Source organism: Vicia villosa, linkage group LG2 (genome assembly GCF_029867415.1).
Source record: "Vicia villosa cultivar HV-30 ecotype Madison, WI linkage group LG2, Vvil1.0, whole genome shotgun sequence".
NCBI classification, from domain to species: Eukaryota; Viridiplantae; Streptophyta; class Magnoliopsida; order Fabales; family Fabaceae; genus Vicia; species Vicia villosa.
In genome coordinates this window covers 100,019,767-100,036,897 of record NC_081181.1, presented here as the reverse complement: position 1 = coordinate 100,036,897, position 17,131 = coordinate 100,019,767, and the positions used below count along the sequence as shown (strand labels likewise).

Genomic DNA, 17,131 nt, shown 5'->3' with positions numbered 1-17,131 from the left:
TCAGTCGTTAAGAATATTCCGCTGTGTTAACATGATATCTGAATAATTTTTTGGTTTATCGTTCCTTTATGGCATGACATGAATATTTGTTTATTTTATTGGAGTTGTAATACCCTTTTTCATGTTTACTCTGATTTTTATTAAATTTTCCGTGGGGTTTAGAAGGGTGTTACAATCCTAAACTCCAATCTAACATATAATCAAATTGACCTAAATAATACATCTAATTAACATTATTATCTATAACACGATAAGAGATGCTAACCGGAAGAGTCTCTCCTTACCTTAGCCAATAATATGGACTTTTCTCCTTCTTCTCCATCAAATCCGTAAGCCCTCTTTCTTCAAATTCAACAAGAATATCTAATCTTCAAATTCTCTTATTTCACTTATCAAGAACTTCCCTGACACGAATTAATATATCAAATCGAAGGAAATTTGGTGTAGAATCCGAATCTTCAAGAATGACCTGATTTGGAGCTACAAGCAGAAAGTTATGACTCATTTTATAAGCGCTGCACCATGAATACAAAAATGAGTTTTGTCCATGAGTTATTCTTCTCTTCCTCTTAGGTTTTCCTCCTCTATTTCTCAATTTCCTCTTATTTCCTTGTTTTATGAAAACATAACATAATTTAGTAATGGGCTTAACACTTAACACCCCCCATTACTAAATACCACACTTGGCCCAAAGACCAATATTCCATAATTCTACCAATTAGTTCAACGAAAATACTAAATAATTCTAAATAATAATATAATTTCCGATTAAATTAAAATTAGAAAAATATGGGGCGTTACACACCGACTAAGCTAGGTGACCCTCACCCGATCATTTAACCCAAAGGATGTGTATCTTATAAATTATAACAAAGGAGCCTATTGTCGGTTGGTTCATAAGTATTTGGTACTGAACTAGGTATGGCGAACTACGGTCCGATCCCCCGCAACTTACAATTGGTTAAAAAAATAGGGTACCACAAATATGTGCCAGAACCCCGTGCTTTTAAGGATTAAAATCACTAACCGGTTACCCTACTATGTGCGTGTAAAGATAAAGGGCTTAATGTGATTGCGCTCGAATGAAAACAGGTGAAATTAAGCAAAAAGAACTAGGTTGGGTTATGATAGCATGATTCGAATAGGTTTGCATAAGGTGGGTTGTTTAGTATCATTATTGTATCTTTGGTGTTCATATTGAGCTTTCATATTTCTAACGGAAATTCACTGCAACCGCATACAAATTGATGTTGTTGTCATGTATGTGCGTTTAACCCGTGCATAAATTGTTTTTCCTTCTGATTATTTGCTTGAGGACAAGCAAAGGTTCAAGTGTAGGGGAGTTTGATAACACGAATATGTATCGTATATTTGGCTTAATTTACATAGGTTATTTCTCTATTTTATTTTATTTATGTTGCTTTATGTTGGTATTACGCTGGTATTTTTATTTTATTTCAGGTATTTAATAATTCTAGATTTGTACAAGAAAATGATCATAAAAGGAGGTAAAATGAAGAGAAAAAGATAAAGAAAAAGTGTAGAAGAATAAAAAAGGGGGTGGAAGAATGAAATAAATGGAGCAAATGAAGAAGCAAGGCCCAATATGCAAAACAAGGCCCAGAAGCGCAAACAGAGGAGAATGACGCTCGTCGCTCATCCCCCTGTCAGTCGACACCTCCCTTTTAAAAGTGTGTGACGTTTGTCACACACTCAGCACACACGCATACGCTTTCAGTTTCCTCCTATTTTCCAGCCTCCTAAATTTCATCCGTGGACTCAATTCTAAAAACGAAAAGCAACGTGATCCACTCCTATATTCTCTCAACCTAGCTGAATGCAAGCAATATAAATACTAAGCTATTAATCATAAACCGCTATCTCTCTTTTTCGCAAAATTTTACATTGTTTATTTTTCCAGATTCATATTCAGTTTAGTTTTCCCAACCCTGTTAGCAATAGTTTTCCACATTGGGAATCTATTGCTCCTTAGTTTATTTCCGGCTTTCAGAATTTCGTTTAGGATTTATTTAAAAATTTCTTTTCTGCATTTTTCTGTTCCGGATCAAAGCAAAACCTATCAGTCTGCGGAGGAGTGCTTTTGGTACTAGAAGAATCCCAATTTCAATTTCATATTTAATTCCAAGTTTTTATATTTTCGATTATAATTATTGTTTATTTTGATTTATTGAATGTTTGGATTGCTGTTTATTTGTTGTTTTTGTTCTGGTTTAATGTTTAAGATTATGTCTGGCTAAATTTATTGTACCGGTATGTAAGGTCACATAACCTAGGGGGTTCAGTAATATTGTTGGCATATTCGTTGATGAAAATATTTTTCTAGTTTCAAATCTCTAATATTAATTATCAATCATTTTGTTACGAGAGTAAAAAGCGACATAAGTTAAAATCAATAAAATGAGAGTTTGAGGTTTTAACTAGACAATAGGGATTGAACGTTAACCTTAAATATAGCGAGAGCGCTTTAAGGATAATTTGTCTTCATTTGTTTTCAAAAATTATTTTTAGACTCTAATTGATACAGCGAAAGCGCTCACTTAGGTTTAACAATAAGATCTAAATCAATCAAAACGAGAGTGTGAGAGGAAGGTTTTTAAATAAGGATTTCTACTGAAAGGTGTTTTAAAAATACAACTTGCGTCAACAAATTACCAAATTCCCGTAGTCCGACCATTACAAACCGATATATTCCCCTCTGATAATTTAATTTAATTTAATTTTCCCTTATTGTTCCCTCCTGATCCTAATTAATCAAATCATTAGCCTTAGATTTACGCAGTAATAATAGATAACGATATGATCGATTCTTAGTTCCTTGGGATTCAATAATCTTTAAAGCTACGTGATAAGACTGTGCACTTGCAGTCAGATTCTTTAGACATACTAAGTTAATGCAGATCATGGAACAAGTTTACAAAAATTTTATTTGGGGATCTACTTCTACTGCTACATAATGTAGTTTAATCTTTCAGAAAATAATTTGTACTCCAAAAGAGGAAGGTGGTTAAGGATTTCGTAGTCTAGTAAGTGTTAACATGAGATACAAAATGAAGCTGGATTGTGATTTGACGAATAAAAGTGACACTTTTTGCGTCAAAATCATTTGAGCTAAATATAACGATGGAAATTTAGCTATTTGTTTCATCTTCTTAATATAAATGTAAGGTTGTCATGATGACAACTTTGGACAAAACCCTAGCTTCAACATGATGTGTCATCCTCTCAAAACACTCAAGATGATGTGTCATTCTCTCAAAGCTTTCCAAATTATATAAATTTAATTATTATTTAAAAAATCTTTTAAACTAAAAAATATATCTCTTCATTTTTTAAACATTAATTCTTTACAATTAATTTTTAATAAAAAGTGACATTAATTTTTTTATAAACAATATAATTATTATATTTTATTTTATTTTATATTTGTCAAAATGATTTTTATATCTAACATTTAAAGTTTCCCAAATCATGTTGATAATTACTAAAAAAAATTCCAAATTAAAAAAATATATGCTAAAGAATTGAAGTAGATAAAATTTTATAAAAATAATAATTTAAAAATGGAACTAAAGATAAAGTAATAGAATAGTCTAATGTTCATAAGCATTTCATTTAATAATTTAATAATATAAAATAAAAATATTTTTACGTAACTAAAAATTATGTGATAAAGAAAAGAAGTAGATAAAATATTATAAAAATAAAAATTAATTGATATGATAGTTTAAAGTTTATAAGCATTTTATTTTAATAACATAAAATAAAAATATTTTTGTAACTTTATTTATAAAACAATCTTCTTCATTTATATTAAAATATTTATTATTTATAATTTTTTAAATTTGAAATGTACAATAGGGAGAAGTTATCTATTTTTGTAATGAATTTTCAGTTTTTATTTATTATTATATAATAATTAAATAGTTAAATTGTTAAATAACATAAATCGTTTCTATTCTCATAAATAATAATTAAATTAAAAACAAAACGTCACAATTATAATTAATTAGTTAAATTTTTAAATAATAGAAATTATTTTTATTCTCATAATTAATAATTAAATTATAAACAAAATATGATTCCTGAAACCCACTAAAACCCCACTATATCAATTATGAAATTATCTCTTAATTATTAAATTATTATTATTTCTTTGATAATTTTTTCACTAACTAATTTCTTTATTCCACTATCTCTTTTAATTATTAAATTATTATTTTTTGATAATCATCCTACTAACTAATAATTTTGCATATAAAAAATAATTATTTTAATTACTATTTTCAATTTATTAATTATTTATTGTATCATTATTAGTAGTATTATTAATATTAATGACACTAATAAAACACATTAAACACAATAACAATTAACTATTTAATTGTTTTTTCATAATTAATAATTAAATTTAAAACAAAACGTCACAATAATAATTTATTAATTAAATTGTCAAATAATAAAAACGTTTTTTTTCATAATTAATAATCAATAACTAAAACCCCACTATATAAATTTATGTTGTTTACTAAACTAAAATAAAATCAAACTTCCATTCTTGACATATTTTTAGTGGTCACGTTTAGTTATGTATGATGCATGTAACTTTGCAAGGGATCCCACCTTTAACTTTAGTCATGAACCTCATTTTCATATAGTTTAACCACAAGAGGTTTTACATTTCCTTACTCTTCTTAACATGTCATTTTGTAATAGAAGTTCCATGCACGCATCCAAATCACACTATCAATATTCTTCGAAACATACAATTTCTTAGTATGCAATTTTGCAATCTAATTCATTCTTATTTTCTTCTAATATTTATTAATTTTGTTATTTGTTATTGTGTTTTTTAGGTGTATTTTGAAGACACGAAATAAGGTTTGTTCACAAAACTTTTTCACTCTCTCAATTTTCACTTCATAAATTAGTTCTTTGTTATTTTCATCTAATATTTATTGAAGTTTGCTATTGAATGATTATGTTTTTTCAGGTGTATTTTGAAGACACAAAATAAAATTTGCTCATAAAACTTCTTCAATCTCTCATATTTCTTTTCATAAATTAAGTTCTTTGCTATTTTTTTTAATAGTTATTGTTGTTTGTTATTTGTTGATTATGTTTTTTAAGGTGTATTTTGAAGATTTAGAATTTTAATAAATATCATGGTAAACAATATTTTTTTATTTTTTTGAGTCATATTTTTTTTAATTTCTTCCATTCTTAATTTTATTATTGTTTATTAATTTTAGTTATTAATATTTTTATTTTTTATTTATGTTTTTAGGCATATTTTGAATATTTTGCATTTTTATAAATATTATGGTAAATTAAATGAATACAACATAAAATATTTATAAAAAAAATGAATTTTAAATTTATTATATTGTGTTTTATTTTTATTTATATTTATTCTTATTTTCTTTTATTCCTAATTTTATTATTATTGATTAATTTTTAGTTATGTTTATTTTGTAGGTATACATTTTAAAGCATCACATTATTTTTGGTAAAGAAATTTAAGAAAATGGATTGTAATATTCTTATGTTTTGTTATTTTTATTATTTTTACTCTTTTATTTATTATCTAATATTCAATATTTTTGTTTCAATTATTAATAGATAGTGAACTATGACACAATAATCTCTACTAAAAGAATGATATTTTAATTTGTCTTTATTTGGCCTAAATTTTTAGTTATGATATTAAATGTTTTGTAAAGAATTCCATATTAATTTCTTAATCTTAAAATTTAAGATTTTATTTCTCATATATATACACACACGCTTCTGACAAATAATAGTACAATAGTATGATTAGTTAATTTCTATAATTCATACAATCTCATCCCATTGACTCCATAGTAATTGCAAAATATTAATTAAGAAAATTAAATCTTTAAATTTGTTTTTATTCTTTAATTTTAATTCAATTTGTGGTTATTTTTTTTTTGCTTTCGCACTCTGGTTCCTAGGGGAAAGGGGCCCTAGTAATCCAGAGCTCGTGCCGAGAGGTACGGGCACTGGCCAAACATTGTTCCCACCTAGGAATCGAACCCGGTATTCCCCGGATTACGTCCTTAGCAGAAGCTCTTTTACCACTGGAGCCCAAGTGCTTGGTTATTTAATTCAATTTGTGGTTATTTAATAACCCACAAACTATAAACAACAAATCCTAACTTCTTTTGTGTAATGAAGGACTAGAAAGCAAATCTACATTAATAAATTGTAATCAAATGCTTACTTAAACAAATTGTAATCAAATGTTTATTTAAACAAATTCTAATCAAATGCTTGCCAGTTTTCTGAGAAGTCCCTTGGTTGTAATCTTACCCTTCAACCTTGGGATACTTAGTTCGAGACTTGGCACCAAAAAAAATTATCTTATATATTAAACTTTATTTTAAATATTTTGTTTATTTTCTAAAAGTTAATTCTTATATAATTATAAATTAATTTTGATAATTAATTTAACATTAATATATTTTAAATATTAAGATAATAATATATTTATATAATATAATAATAATAATAATAATAAATAATAGTAATAGATAATAATCATAATAATAATAATCACTAAAAAAATTACCAACTAATCTAATTATTGTTTTATATAATATTCATTCATTAAAATCATTAAATTTTTAAGATATAAGCTAATTGATAACATTTTGATAGTTCTTATGTTATTTAAAATTATATTGATCTTTTTATTACTCCTTAAAATTCAACATATTTTTAAATATTATAATAAACTCATATATAATATTGATTCAAATAAACTCATTATAATAAAATCCTACAAATATAATCAACTGGTCATCTATATTATTCTTAAAATTAAATATTTTCTCAAATATGTATTTATAAAAATACGTATAATAATTAAAATCATTCGAAAAACATTCCACAAACGAAACAATATAATAATTTTTTTGATAAAATTTAAAATTTCATAAACAATGACAATATATTACAGGACTACCGCGCAACGTGCGGGTTATATACTAGTTCCTTATAAATCTAAAGTTTTACACATTTGAATGAGTATATCAAATAATTGACATTTGGTGAAGAATGACATGTCTTTTTTTTTTTTTTTAATAAGCAATTTGTATCTAGCGGGTTTCGAACCTGATATGGTTAATTATGTTTCTTCATACTCCTATAATGATATAATTAATGATTATCCTTCTTTAAAAGGTTAGAATTAAAATTCAATTATGGAAGTCATTTCCCTTCATATTTGCTCCAAGGTTACTAATAATAACCCTCATTACCCATGTTAATGAGGACTTTACCATCTATAATTTTTCAAACGATGGACGCTTTTGTATAAATCAACATATCAAACTTTATTGCTTTATGAATCAAATTTAATTCCTTCTCCAAATTTCAAACTCATTTTGAAGTGCAAAGGTCCTCATAGAATCCAAACTTTCTTTTGGAAATTTTCCCAAGGAAAGCTTCTTACTAATGTTGAAAAGAAACAATTGTGACATAACAAATTCTAACATTTGTGTGGGTTGTATGAAATCCTCTTAGATCATTATGCATGTCCTTAGAGAATGTGACCCAATTAAGGGTTTAAGAGCATCTCTAATGGTGTAACCTATTTTTGGGTTTTTTATGGGTCTCACTAGCCACATCATCTTAAAATAATTTTTATAATTTTTATTTTAATTGTATAATTCTAAAAAGTTATTATTGGACCCACAACTTTACCTCATAAACTAATTTGATTGGGTACCACAATTTTTTCATAGTTGCATTGCAATGCAATGGTACTATGATGTGGCATGTCTAGGTGGAGAACTCAAAAGAAAATACCACCATTAAAGATGCTCTAAGGGATAAATTTATCTGAAAGACTAATTTTCACATCCTATAATATAAACATACATAACTGAAGATTAAATCATAGTCGAAATCGCATAATATATTATTTAAAATAGCTTCAAAATTAAGTGATTTATAAAAATTTTAATATCTAAAAATATTTAAAAAACACTTAAATAACATTTTAAGAATAACCATTCAAATTAAATTTTCATAACAATATTTTTTACACAAAATCATCTAATACCATAAAAAAATCATTAAAAAGAAAAAGACAAACTGATAAAAAAAAGGCAAAATTAAAAACCTATTAACTACATTATGAACAAAAAAAAAATATAATTAAAACAGTTTAATAATTATGGATAATGTTATGTTTTAGGATTACAAGTTAATAATTAATTGAAGAAGAAATATCTTAAAAATCGTGCATTAATTATAATGAAAATATAAAATTATTTTTTTTAGTGTTTTTTTTAAAACAAAATTTTTATATAAGTGGATTTCTTAACTTGTGCCAGTTACCATTAAATGAAATGTATTTTGAAACAAAAAAGTTCAAAACGACGACGTGTTGGACGGGTGAATCGAGGGGCAAATAGGGTACTACATGCGACAGTGAACAAAACCACTGAAAATCCGTTGGGAAAAGCAGAATCCGAAGCTATCAACAATGGCGATTTACGGCGACCTTAGAGTCACATCATCTCTTCCACTCTATCGCTCTCACACTCTTCTTCCAACAACCTCTTTCCTTCCTCAAAAGGTTCCGTTACTTTTTCCCTCGAATTAGGGTTTCGATTTTCATATTTACTTGAATTGATTATTGCTTCTGTAAATTCGAGCTTCATAACGTTATCTTGATGCGTGCATTCAGTTTGGGTTGGCAATTAGCATGATATCATTGTAAATAGGTGACAATTTTCCTTTATAGTGTTTGTGTTTAGGTTTAAAATTGTGATTACAATAATTGAAGATTTAGATAAATGTTGCTCTTGAAACCATACTTTAAATGCGTGTATGGATTCATGGTGAGTTTTGTAAAATTAATGTGGCATTGTGGTTTTTGTTGAAGTTCCAAAGTTTGGTTTTTGGCAAAAATCTCGGCAGTCGATTATAAATGTGCCAGACTCACCGTCAATCCAAAATGACTAAAACCTTGGTACTCTTTGTTATGGATGTTTTTGCCGATGATAGAATTCGTTGAAAATTATATCACATATTTGAGTGAAGAATAAAGGGGAAAAGGGCTTCAAAGTTCATTGAGATATTATATTGTTATTTATTGTCTACACTCTACAGGGATTGTTGATTAACCACAATTCATTAATTTGCAACTGTGTTTATTTAATGGCCCTCTAGACCCAAAGTATCAGGGGATTTAGGGGTGGCCATGGTTCAGTTCAAGGTGAAAACGTGAACCAAACTAGAAATCAATTCAATATGTAGAACTGAACTGATAACTTTATAGCATGAACTGAATTAAACTGATTCTTAAAGTCGGTTCACTATTGTAAACACTTAATAGAACTGAACTGAACTGATACACTAGATTTTTTATGTGATAGCTTTCTTATGCAGCAAGAGTTTTGGACTAAGTATCACTTTTTTTTTTTCTTTTTTTTTTTGTGAATAATTTTACAATGGCTAGTTGGTGAATCGGTGACCAAACTAAAGATAAAAGTAAGTACAACTTGACTTTTTCTTTCCGTGTCCATTATTCATATTTAAAGTAAGTCATAATTTTAACAAATTTTTAGTCCTATTTAATAAATATTACTATATTATATATATTCTCCATATGTCTCAGCATTTGATATATGCAAGCTAAAGTCTCATTTGATAATATTTTAAGTTGGTGTAATAAGTTTAAGGCCGTGGACCTTACTCGTTCCATTACAGTTTACTGAGTTGGAAGAGTGATAGAAAACTTTTGATTAGTTCAGGTTCACATGGTTCTCTGATATTGTTTTGAAGCAGTTTCAGTTTACCGAACCAAGTTTTAAGAGGTGCCTTGGGTTCATGAATTGCTCCAACAAGTTGGTTATTTTAAGTCAAGTTTGATGCAGTTCATAGGTTTGGCGCGGTTCTTATAAAATTTTGAACAAAGTGGAATGCATAACTGTTTTTCCACCTTATTCCCTTGATTATTGGAAGTATGTGTAATATAGTTGACAGGATTCTCCCCATAGAGAAATTGGAGAATATACATTTAGCATTTTGCCATTTTGTGCTGTTTACTTTAGTTGCTAAAAGAGAATGCGATACATCTGTTTTACTTTCTGATATTTTGTATAGGAGAAAAAGGTTCAATAATAAAATGTTATTTAATTATATTTATTGCTGAAATTTTTTAGTTAGTTGAGGCTTGGTTTTTTAAATGTTACATTGTTGATAAATGTTCAAGTTTTTGAAATTAAAATCCTTACAAGATTTATAAAATGTTGAAAATGATGTCCTGTTCATCTCTTAATTTTCATGTCTAATAGGTGGACTTTCACCGTTTCTTAAATGGAGGATCCAGCAGATTTGAATTCACTCCAAAACATTCTACCATGGCCACTGTACGAAGCAATATGCGTGGCTATTACAAGCCAGTATTTGCAGTCCTTGGAGGTTCTAAATTTTCATCAAAGTCAGTTAGCCAAGAAGCCGAGAACTTTCTCCTTGATGCTGTTAATATGAGTTTCTTTGAGCGTTTAAATTTGGCTTGGAAGATAGTTTTCCCATCAGCTGTGTCTAAGAGAAGCTCCAATGCTAGGATTGCCAAGCAACGTTTGAAAATGATTCTTTTCTCTGACAGATGTGAAGTAAGTGATGAGGCAAAGCGAAAAATCGTTAACAACATAGTGCACTCCCTATCAGATTTTGTGGAAATTGAGTCACAGGATAAAGTTCAGTTGAGTGTCTCTTCAGATAAAGATATTGGAACCATTTACTCTGTTACAGTGCCTGTACGGCGGGTTAAGCCAGAATATCAAGAGATCGATGAAACTGGGACAATAACAAATATTGAGTATAAGGATACTGGAGATATTTCAGGTTCTGTTGATGTTAGATTTGATTTCTATGTTCCAGATGAAACGTCTTGATTTTGAAACGGAGGGTCTTGAATCTCGATTTCTTTCTCAGAAGGTAGAGTTGAAACCCTTACAGGTGAAGCCAATTTAGAGTGCTGTATATATTTGCAAGTTGAAGCTTCCATTTAGGGTGGGTAACTAGATTTTGATGAGAAATTTTGTACCACCTTTTATCTGTTAGTTTGGTTTGATGAATTGTTGTCAACTTTATGATAGGATTTTGTTGTTTTTTTGGTATGAATCATTATTATAAATGGAGTTTGCAGCTTTTTCTCATTGGCCTACAATAGTTGATAGTTTAAGCCTGAGCAGATGCAGATTAATTGAGCAAAAATAATCAATTTTCTCCTTAGGCAAAATTATGGGTTTCTCCATTCAAACCATAAATTCCTTAAGTGAACATTAGTAAACCAACAAATAATTATAGAAGAACTATGAAAAACTTAGGAATCATATGATCATCGATATTCTCACTATGAAAGAAATTTCCTAGAGCTGAGAAAGAAAAATAAAACTCAACCCGTTTTGTATAATCTAGCTAATAGTTAAAAATAAAACTCAACTCGTCTTGTATAATCTAGCTAGTAGTTAAGAGAAAACTCCATCCATTGTATATATATGATAAAGTCAAATCTTATATAATAAAATCAAGCTCAACGAATATAATTTAGAACCAATTTATTTTAGTTTTTAATTTTTTTTATATTATATATCTTTATTTAAAAAAAATATTTTTTTTTTAAAAACTTTAAATAAAAAATTAGTTTAAATAATTGTTCTTAAAATTCAAAATATCACTTAAATTTAAAGTTATTTTAAATAGTTTTTCATAAAAATTATTTTTAAGATACAAATTATCAAAACAAAATTAGTCTTTTAATTTATAAAGTATAAATTTAACTTTTTAAATATTTTAAAAAAACATTTTTATAAAAATTATTTTAAAAATATAAAGAAAAAATCATTTTTTAAAGTTAAAATAATTTAACCCTTGAACTAGTGAAACAGTGTCTTTTATTTGTCATTGCAATATCACATTTTATTTTTAATTCTTGATATTTTATTTTAATTTTTGCAAAATATGACAAGCGTGCTTAAGAAAAACCCAAAGAAAAACCCATTGCTACAAAAAAATAAAAATGAAACTAGATTTTCGAAAAAAGTGAACCTGACGTTAATCGAACACGCAACCTTCTGATCTGGAGTCAGACGCGCTACCATTGCGCCACAGATCCACATGTGAAGACATTACGACATTTCAAATTTCAACAACAAAACAATTACGAAAAGACACAAAAGCGCGAAGGACTAGTTTTTGAAGGTTGAAAGTACAATTGAAACTGTGAACTGAAAAAATGAATACAAATGGCTCGCAATCGAAGTTGGAGATTCCAATTGGAAACTCTATTTCCAAAATTCAATTCGCTCCTCACTCTAACAACCTTCTCATTTCATCTTGGGATACTGTAAGTTTTAATTTTTTTTCATTCTCAATTTTTGTTAATTCTAGTATTCATTCACTCCGCTGAATCAATTTCATTTCGAGGGTTTTTCAGTGTCTTCGTTTATACGATTTCGACGCTTCCGTTCTCAGACTCGAATCTCCTTCAGAATTTGCTCTTCTTGATTGTTGCTTCACAGATGAGGATACTGTTGCTTTCGCAGCTGCTTCTGATGGATTTATCAGAAGGTTTTCCCCTTTCTCTCCCTTGACATTCATTTATTTATTTTTGTAGTTGAAAGGGGCAATTTTTTTCGTTAGTAACTGCATTAATGGAGTTTTTGGATACAATTATTGCTAATGAAAATTTTTAGGGCACACTTATTGCTATCAAAATGATATAGATTTGCCCCTTTCAAAAAACTAGTTTTTGGGTTTATTTGTTAAGATTAAGAAATATTGTTTTCTGATGGGCAGAAAAAAACTGTCAAAAGTATTGGATTCTAAATAGTCAAAATTGTGAGAGCAAATGGAAAATGGAGTATTAGATTCTAAACTATCCTTTGAGTTATAGTTTGTTGACACCTAGCATTGATGATATCCATGCGGTCATTATATGGTGTTCCTAGTGATATTTTGTTATGAGCTTTTCTTGTTGATTATGATGCATTGTGTTTTGCTTTTTCTTGTTTGTTTTTGACCTCTGATATGCTCAAATTTATAGGTATGACTTGCATTCGGGAATTGTTGACCAAGTGGGTAATCACGACGACATAGCAACATGCATTGGATATTCCAATGAAACATGTAAGCTACTTACCTAACCTTTGCTCCTTGTTTCTATTTGTTTCGGTTATAAGTTATAAAATTTTACTTTTATTTTTTTTCATTTGTTATTTGAATGGACACAAGATGAGATAAGATAGGAGACAGAGTCATTAAAGAGAATGTTGGGAAGCTCACAGTAATTATAAATTGTTTGAATGTTTGTTTTGGGCAAATGATAGGTCTATCAAGGTCATGCTTTATTTTGTCCAAGTTCTTATTATGATCTTGATTGTTGCAGGTTTGTTAATTACTTCAGGATTTGACAACAAGTTATTGTCATGGGATGTTCGTACGAAGAAGGCTTCTTCATTGTCGAGGAGTTTAGATGAAGAGATAGAATCCATGTCTGTCTCTGGGTTTAAGGTTATTGTAGCCATTGGAGCATCTGCCCATGTTTTTGATTTACGAAACTTTGACAAACCAACTTTGTCAATGGAGCCTTGTAGTGGTACACAATTAAGATGTGTCAGTTCGATTCCTTATGCCGAAGGTATGTACTATCAAATCTATATGATTTTATTCTGTCAACCCAGGAACAACATGTTACTATGTGATTTCACATATATTAGGTTTTAACCACGTCAAAATATACCGTTATATTGATTAGTTAACCATGTCCTAAAAGCTATGCAAATAGTAAGAAACACACCGTTACATTGACTAGTGATCTTGCAGGTTTCGCAGCCGGATCAGTGGATGGACGGGTTGCGTTGCATGTTTCAAATTCATCAAATTTAAATGACATTGGGTCTGTTTCCATTTCTCGTATGCGTAATTAACACAACCTCTTTAGTAACTTGAATCAAAATGTTCTATGTTGGGAGTTTGAAAATTCTCATTAACAACAACAGCCACAAGTTCTAATAATTTGCTATATCAACCTCTGACAGATATGCATTCCGATATCATCCAAAATCAAAAGATGGTCGGCACCATTTGGTATCTGTAAATGACATTGCGTTCAGTCCACTGTATGTGCTTTCTTATCATTAAGCTGCCATTTAAAATTATTATAAATTATAAAACTTGAATATTGATTTGTATAATTTCTGTTTAGTGTGTCTGGTTCATTTGTCACCGGTAATGATGAGGGTTACGTTTCCATATGGGATGCTAGAAGTACGAAAAGACTGATCGAGGTATTTTCCTACCAACTGTCAGTACTCGTGAATTGCTAGTTAGTTATGATGTTTGTCACCAGCTCAACATTTTTCTCAATTTCAGTTTCCCAAATACTCAAATCGCATTGCATCCTTATCTTACAACCATTCCGGACAGCTTCTAGCTGTAGCATCGAGTCACACTTTCAGAGAAGCAAAAGAAAAGTGAGTAGTTCTTATAGCTTTTTCATTTTCACGATCCGTGAAGTTTCTACTACTTTTATTTTGGATCATTTGATTACATCTCTTGCTCTTTGATACTTACAGAAGAGTTGAGCCTCCTCAAGTGTTTATACATAAAGTAGACGACATTGATTTCGGAACAAGTTCTGGTTGAAGGAAAACTTCAGCATTATGACATGCTTTCAAATGGTAATCTTAGCTATTTATTTATTCCATTGAAAAGGAATTACCTATAGGTGGTTGAAGAGAAAGTGTCAGTAATTCCAGTTCTTCTAAGCCCATTTTGTAGAGAAAGTTGCAGTCTAGTTGTTTATATGTTCATTATTATTATTTTTATTTGTTTTTAGTTGATGGCACGTGTAAGAGAATATAATATTTTTGTTGTTTTACACTTAGCATAGTTTGGTATGGTCCTAGTAATTGGAGCCTAGATAAGCCCATTTTAGGAAATAGAGAAGACTTGCCTTATTTATGTAAGCTCTGTAACATCATATTTTGTCTTAGCTTTGATTTAATGAAAATTCTCCTAAAGAATTGAGTAAAGCACATTGTCTCCTCTTATGTTCTTGGAAACTAACTCATTGAATCTTAGCAATGATATCTTTACCATCATAGTGATTTCACCTTTGACTTATAAACTTTCATTTTCAAGTTGATTGTAGGGCCATTCTCCATCCTTTTTTCTTAAGCCATTTATTTATTTCCCTTTGTTTCCCTTCATGAAGCTCATGGCCATTGCTTGGACTAGCTAGGGTCTCGTCTCAAGTTTTAAAACTAAATAATTGTTAATTGAAAACTGCCAACCCCTAAATTAGATGTTGTTGATGTCAAATTAACTAAATGAAGGTCAATCAAATTATGAACAACTGAAAACGGTTGGGACAATTTTTTCAAATTCACTAAGACCATGTGCAATGGGTGTGTTGAGTTTGAACTCAACATGCAAAATCTCCTCCAATGGGTGTTGAAAGAGGTGTTGAGTGTGTGCTGGAAGAGAGAGGTGTTGAGAAAACTCAACACAATTGAGGTTGACGCAGGGGGCATGTGGCAGCGTCTGGATGGCTGAAACAGGCGCGTGGGGCCACGCGCGGATTGGGGGAGTGGGGGAAAATCCACGCGGAGAGAGAAAGAGAAAGGTGATAAATTGAGCCACGTGGCTGGGCGTGATTGGCTGGCCAGATTTTTATCCATTTAATACTTTGAACTCAATTATTTCGTTGCAAATTATTTTTTTTTATTTTTTTTTTACCAAAATTCATGATTTTTTTTTCTCTATAAATAGAGACTTTGTTCATTTGATTTGGACACAGAAAAAAAAACCAAGTTTTTCACTCTCTTAATCTTATTATTATCTTTCTATTAGTGTTTATTTTGAAGTTAAGTGTCTTTTTTTAGTGAAATGGATCCCAATAATCATTTTAACACTCAAAATTCTGCTAATTTTTCATTTAACCAAAATCCCAACAATTTTCAAAATCCCAACAATTATCAAAATCCCAACTATTATCAAAATCCAAATCGATTTTCCAACCAACATCCTCAAAACATACCTAATTTTGGTTTTCCACCAAATTTCAACCAGTCATCCTCTGTTCCAAACTTTCATCCATATTATGGATCTATGCCGAGAAATCCATCTCAAACACCCCCGTTTAATGGTTATGTGACAATGGCAAATGAAAATTTTCCAAGTGGTGGTGCACCTGAATTTCCCGGATTTTCAACACAACTAACTATTGGTGGCATGACAGTTTCTAATGAAGTCACTCCAAATGCAGAGGATTCAACTCCTAAGAGCAGGAAAACTCAGCAACCAGCATGGAACACTGAACAAAATTTGGTGCTAATTAGTGGGTGTATTAAATTTGGAACAAGCAGTGTTGTCGGGAGAAACCAGAAAGGTGAAACATATTGGGGTAAAATTGCTGAGTATTGTAATGAGCATTGCTCATTCGATCCTTCGCGTGATGGACCTGCATGCCAAAACCGTTTTAATTATATGAGCATTTGCAAAACTTCAGGAGGGATGTCGGAAGGACATCGAACGTGCATTTGGAGTGCTCCAAGCTCGATTTAAAATCATCCGTGAACCAGCTCGCTTGTGGGACATAGCTGATTTGGGTATCATCATGAGGTCATGCATCATATTACATAATATGATTGTTGAGGATGAACGAGATTCATATTCTCAACGTTGGACCGATTTTGAGCAATCTGGGGAAAGTGGATCTAGTGCACCACAACCATACTCGACCGAGGTGTTACCCACTTTTGCAAATCATGTGCGTGCTAGATCGGAGTTCCGTGATCCAAATGTTCATCAAGAATTGCAAGCCGATCTAGTGAAGCACATATGGACAAAGTTTGGAATGTTTCGTGATTGAATTATTTGTGTGTTGTATTGCATTTTAAATTATTTGTATCGTACTAATTACGTTACTTGTGTGTTGTATTGCATTTTAAATTATTTGTAATGTACTAATTACGTTACTTGTGTGTTGTATTTTAAATTAATTTAAGATGATTTGTATCGTATCCAATTATTTAAATAAATTTTGTTTTTATTACAAAAAACTAAA

The 17,131-nt window shown here is 29.7% G+C and overlaps 3 protein-coding genes and 1 non-coding gene across 4 annotated transcripts; 3 read left to right on the top strand and 1 right to left on the bottom strand.

Moving 5' to 3' along the window:
• The first annotated feature begins 8,414 nt into the window (after window positions 1–8,414).
• On the top strand, window positions 8,415–11,170 carry LOC131651697 (cell division topological specificity factor homolog, chloroplastic). Its single transcript, XM_058921376.1, has 2 exons — window positions 8,415–8,626; window positions 10,350–11,170. Exons 1-2 carry the CDS (start codon window positions 8,534–8,536, stop codon window positions 10,950–10,952), a joined length of 696 nt encoding a protein of 231 aa, XP_058777359.1. The 5' UTR covers window positions 8,415–8,533; the 3' UTR covers window positions 10,953–11,170.
• A 933-nt stretch (window positions 11,171–12,103) lies between these two features.
• On the bottom strand, window positions 12,104–12,175 carry TRNAW-CCA (transfer RNA tryptophan (anticodon CCA)). The gene has a single exon. It is a non-coding gene; the product is annotated as a tRNA-Trp (tRNA).
• Window positions 12,176–12,230: 55 nt separating this feature from the next.
• On the top strand, window positions 12,231–15,884 carry LOC131651695 (mitotic checkpoint protein BUB3.3). Its single transcript, XM_058921374.1, has 9 exons — window positions 12,231–12,406; window positions 12,497–12,630; window positions 13,106–13,188; window positions 13,448–13,699; window positions 13,885–13,957; window positions 14,100–14,180; window positions 14,267–14,348; window positions 14,434–14,534; window positions 14,637–15,884. The coding sequence occupies exons 1-9, from the start codon at window positions 12,296–12,298 to the stop codon at window positions 14,704–14,706; spliced, it is 987 nt and encodes a 328-aa protein (XP_058777357.1). The 5' UTR covers window positions 12,231–12,295; the 3' UTR covers window positions 14,707–15,884.
• Window positions 15,885–15,951: 67 nt separating this feature from the next.
• LOC131649657 (uncharacterized) lies at window positions 15,952–16,629 on the top strand. The gene has a single exon (XM_058919409.1). It carries the CDS (start codon window positions 15,952–15,954, stop codon window positions 16,627–16,629), a length of 678 nt encoding a protein of 225 aa, XP_058775392.1.
• The last annotated feature ends 502 nt before the right edge of the window (window positions 16,630–17,131 follow it).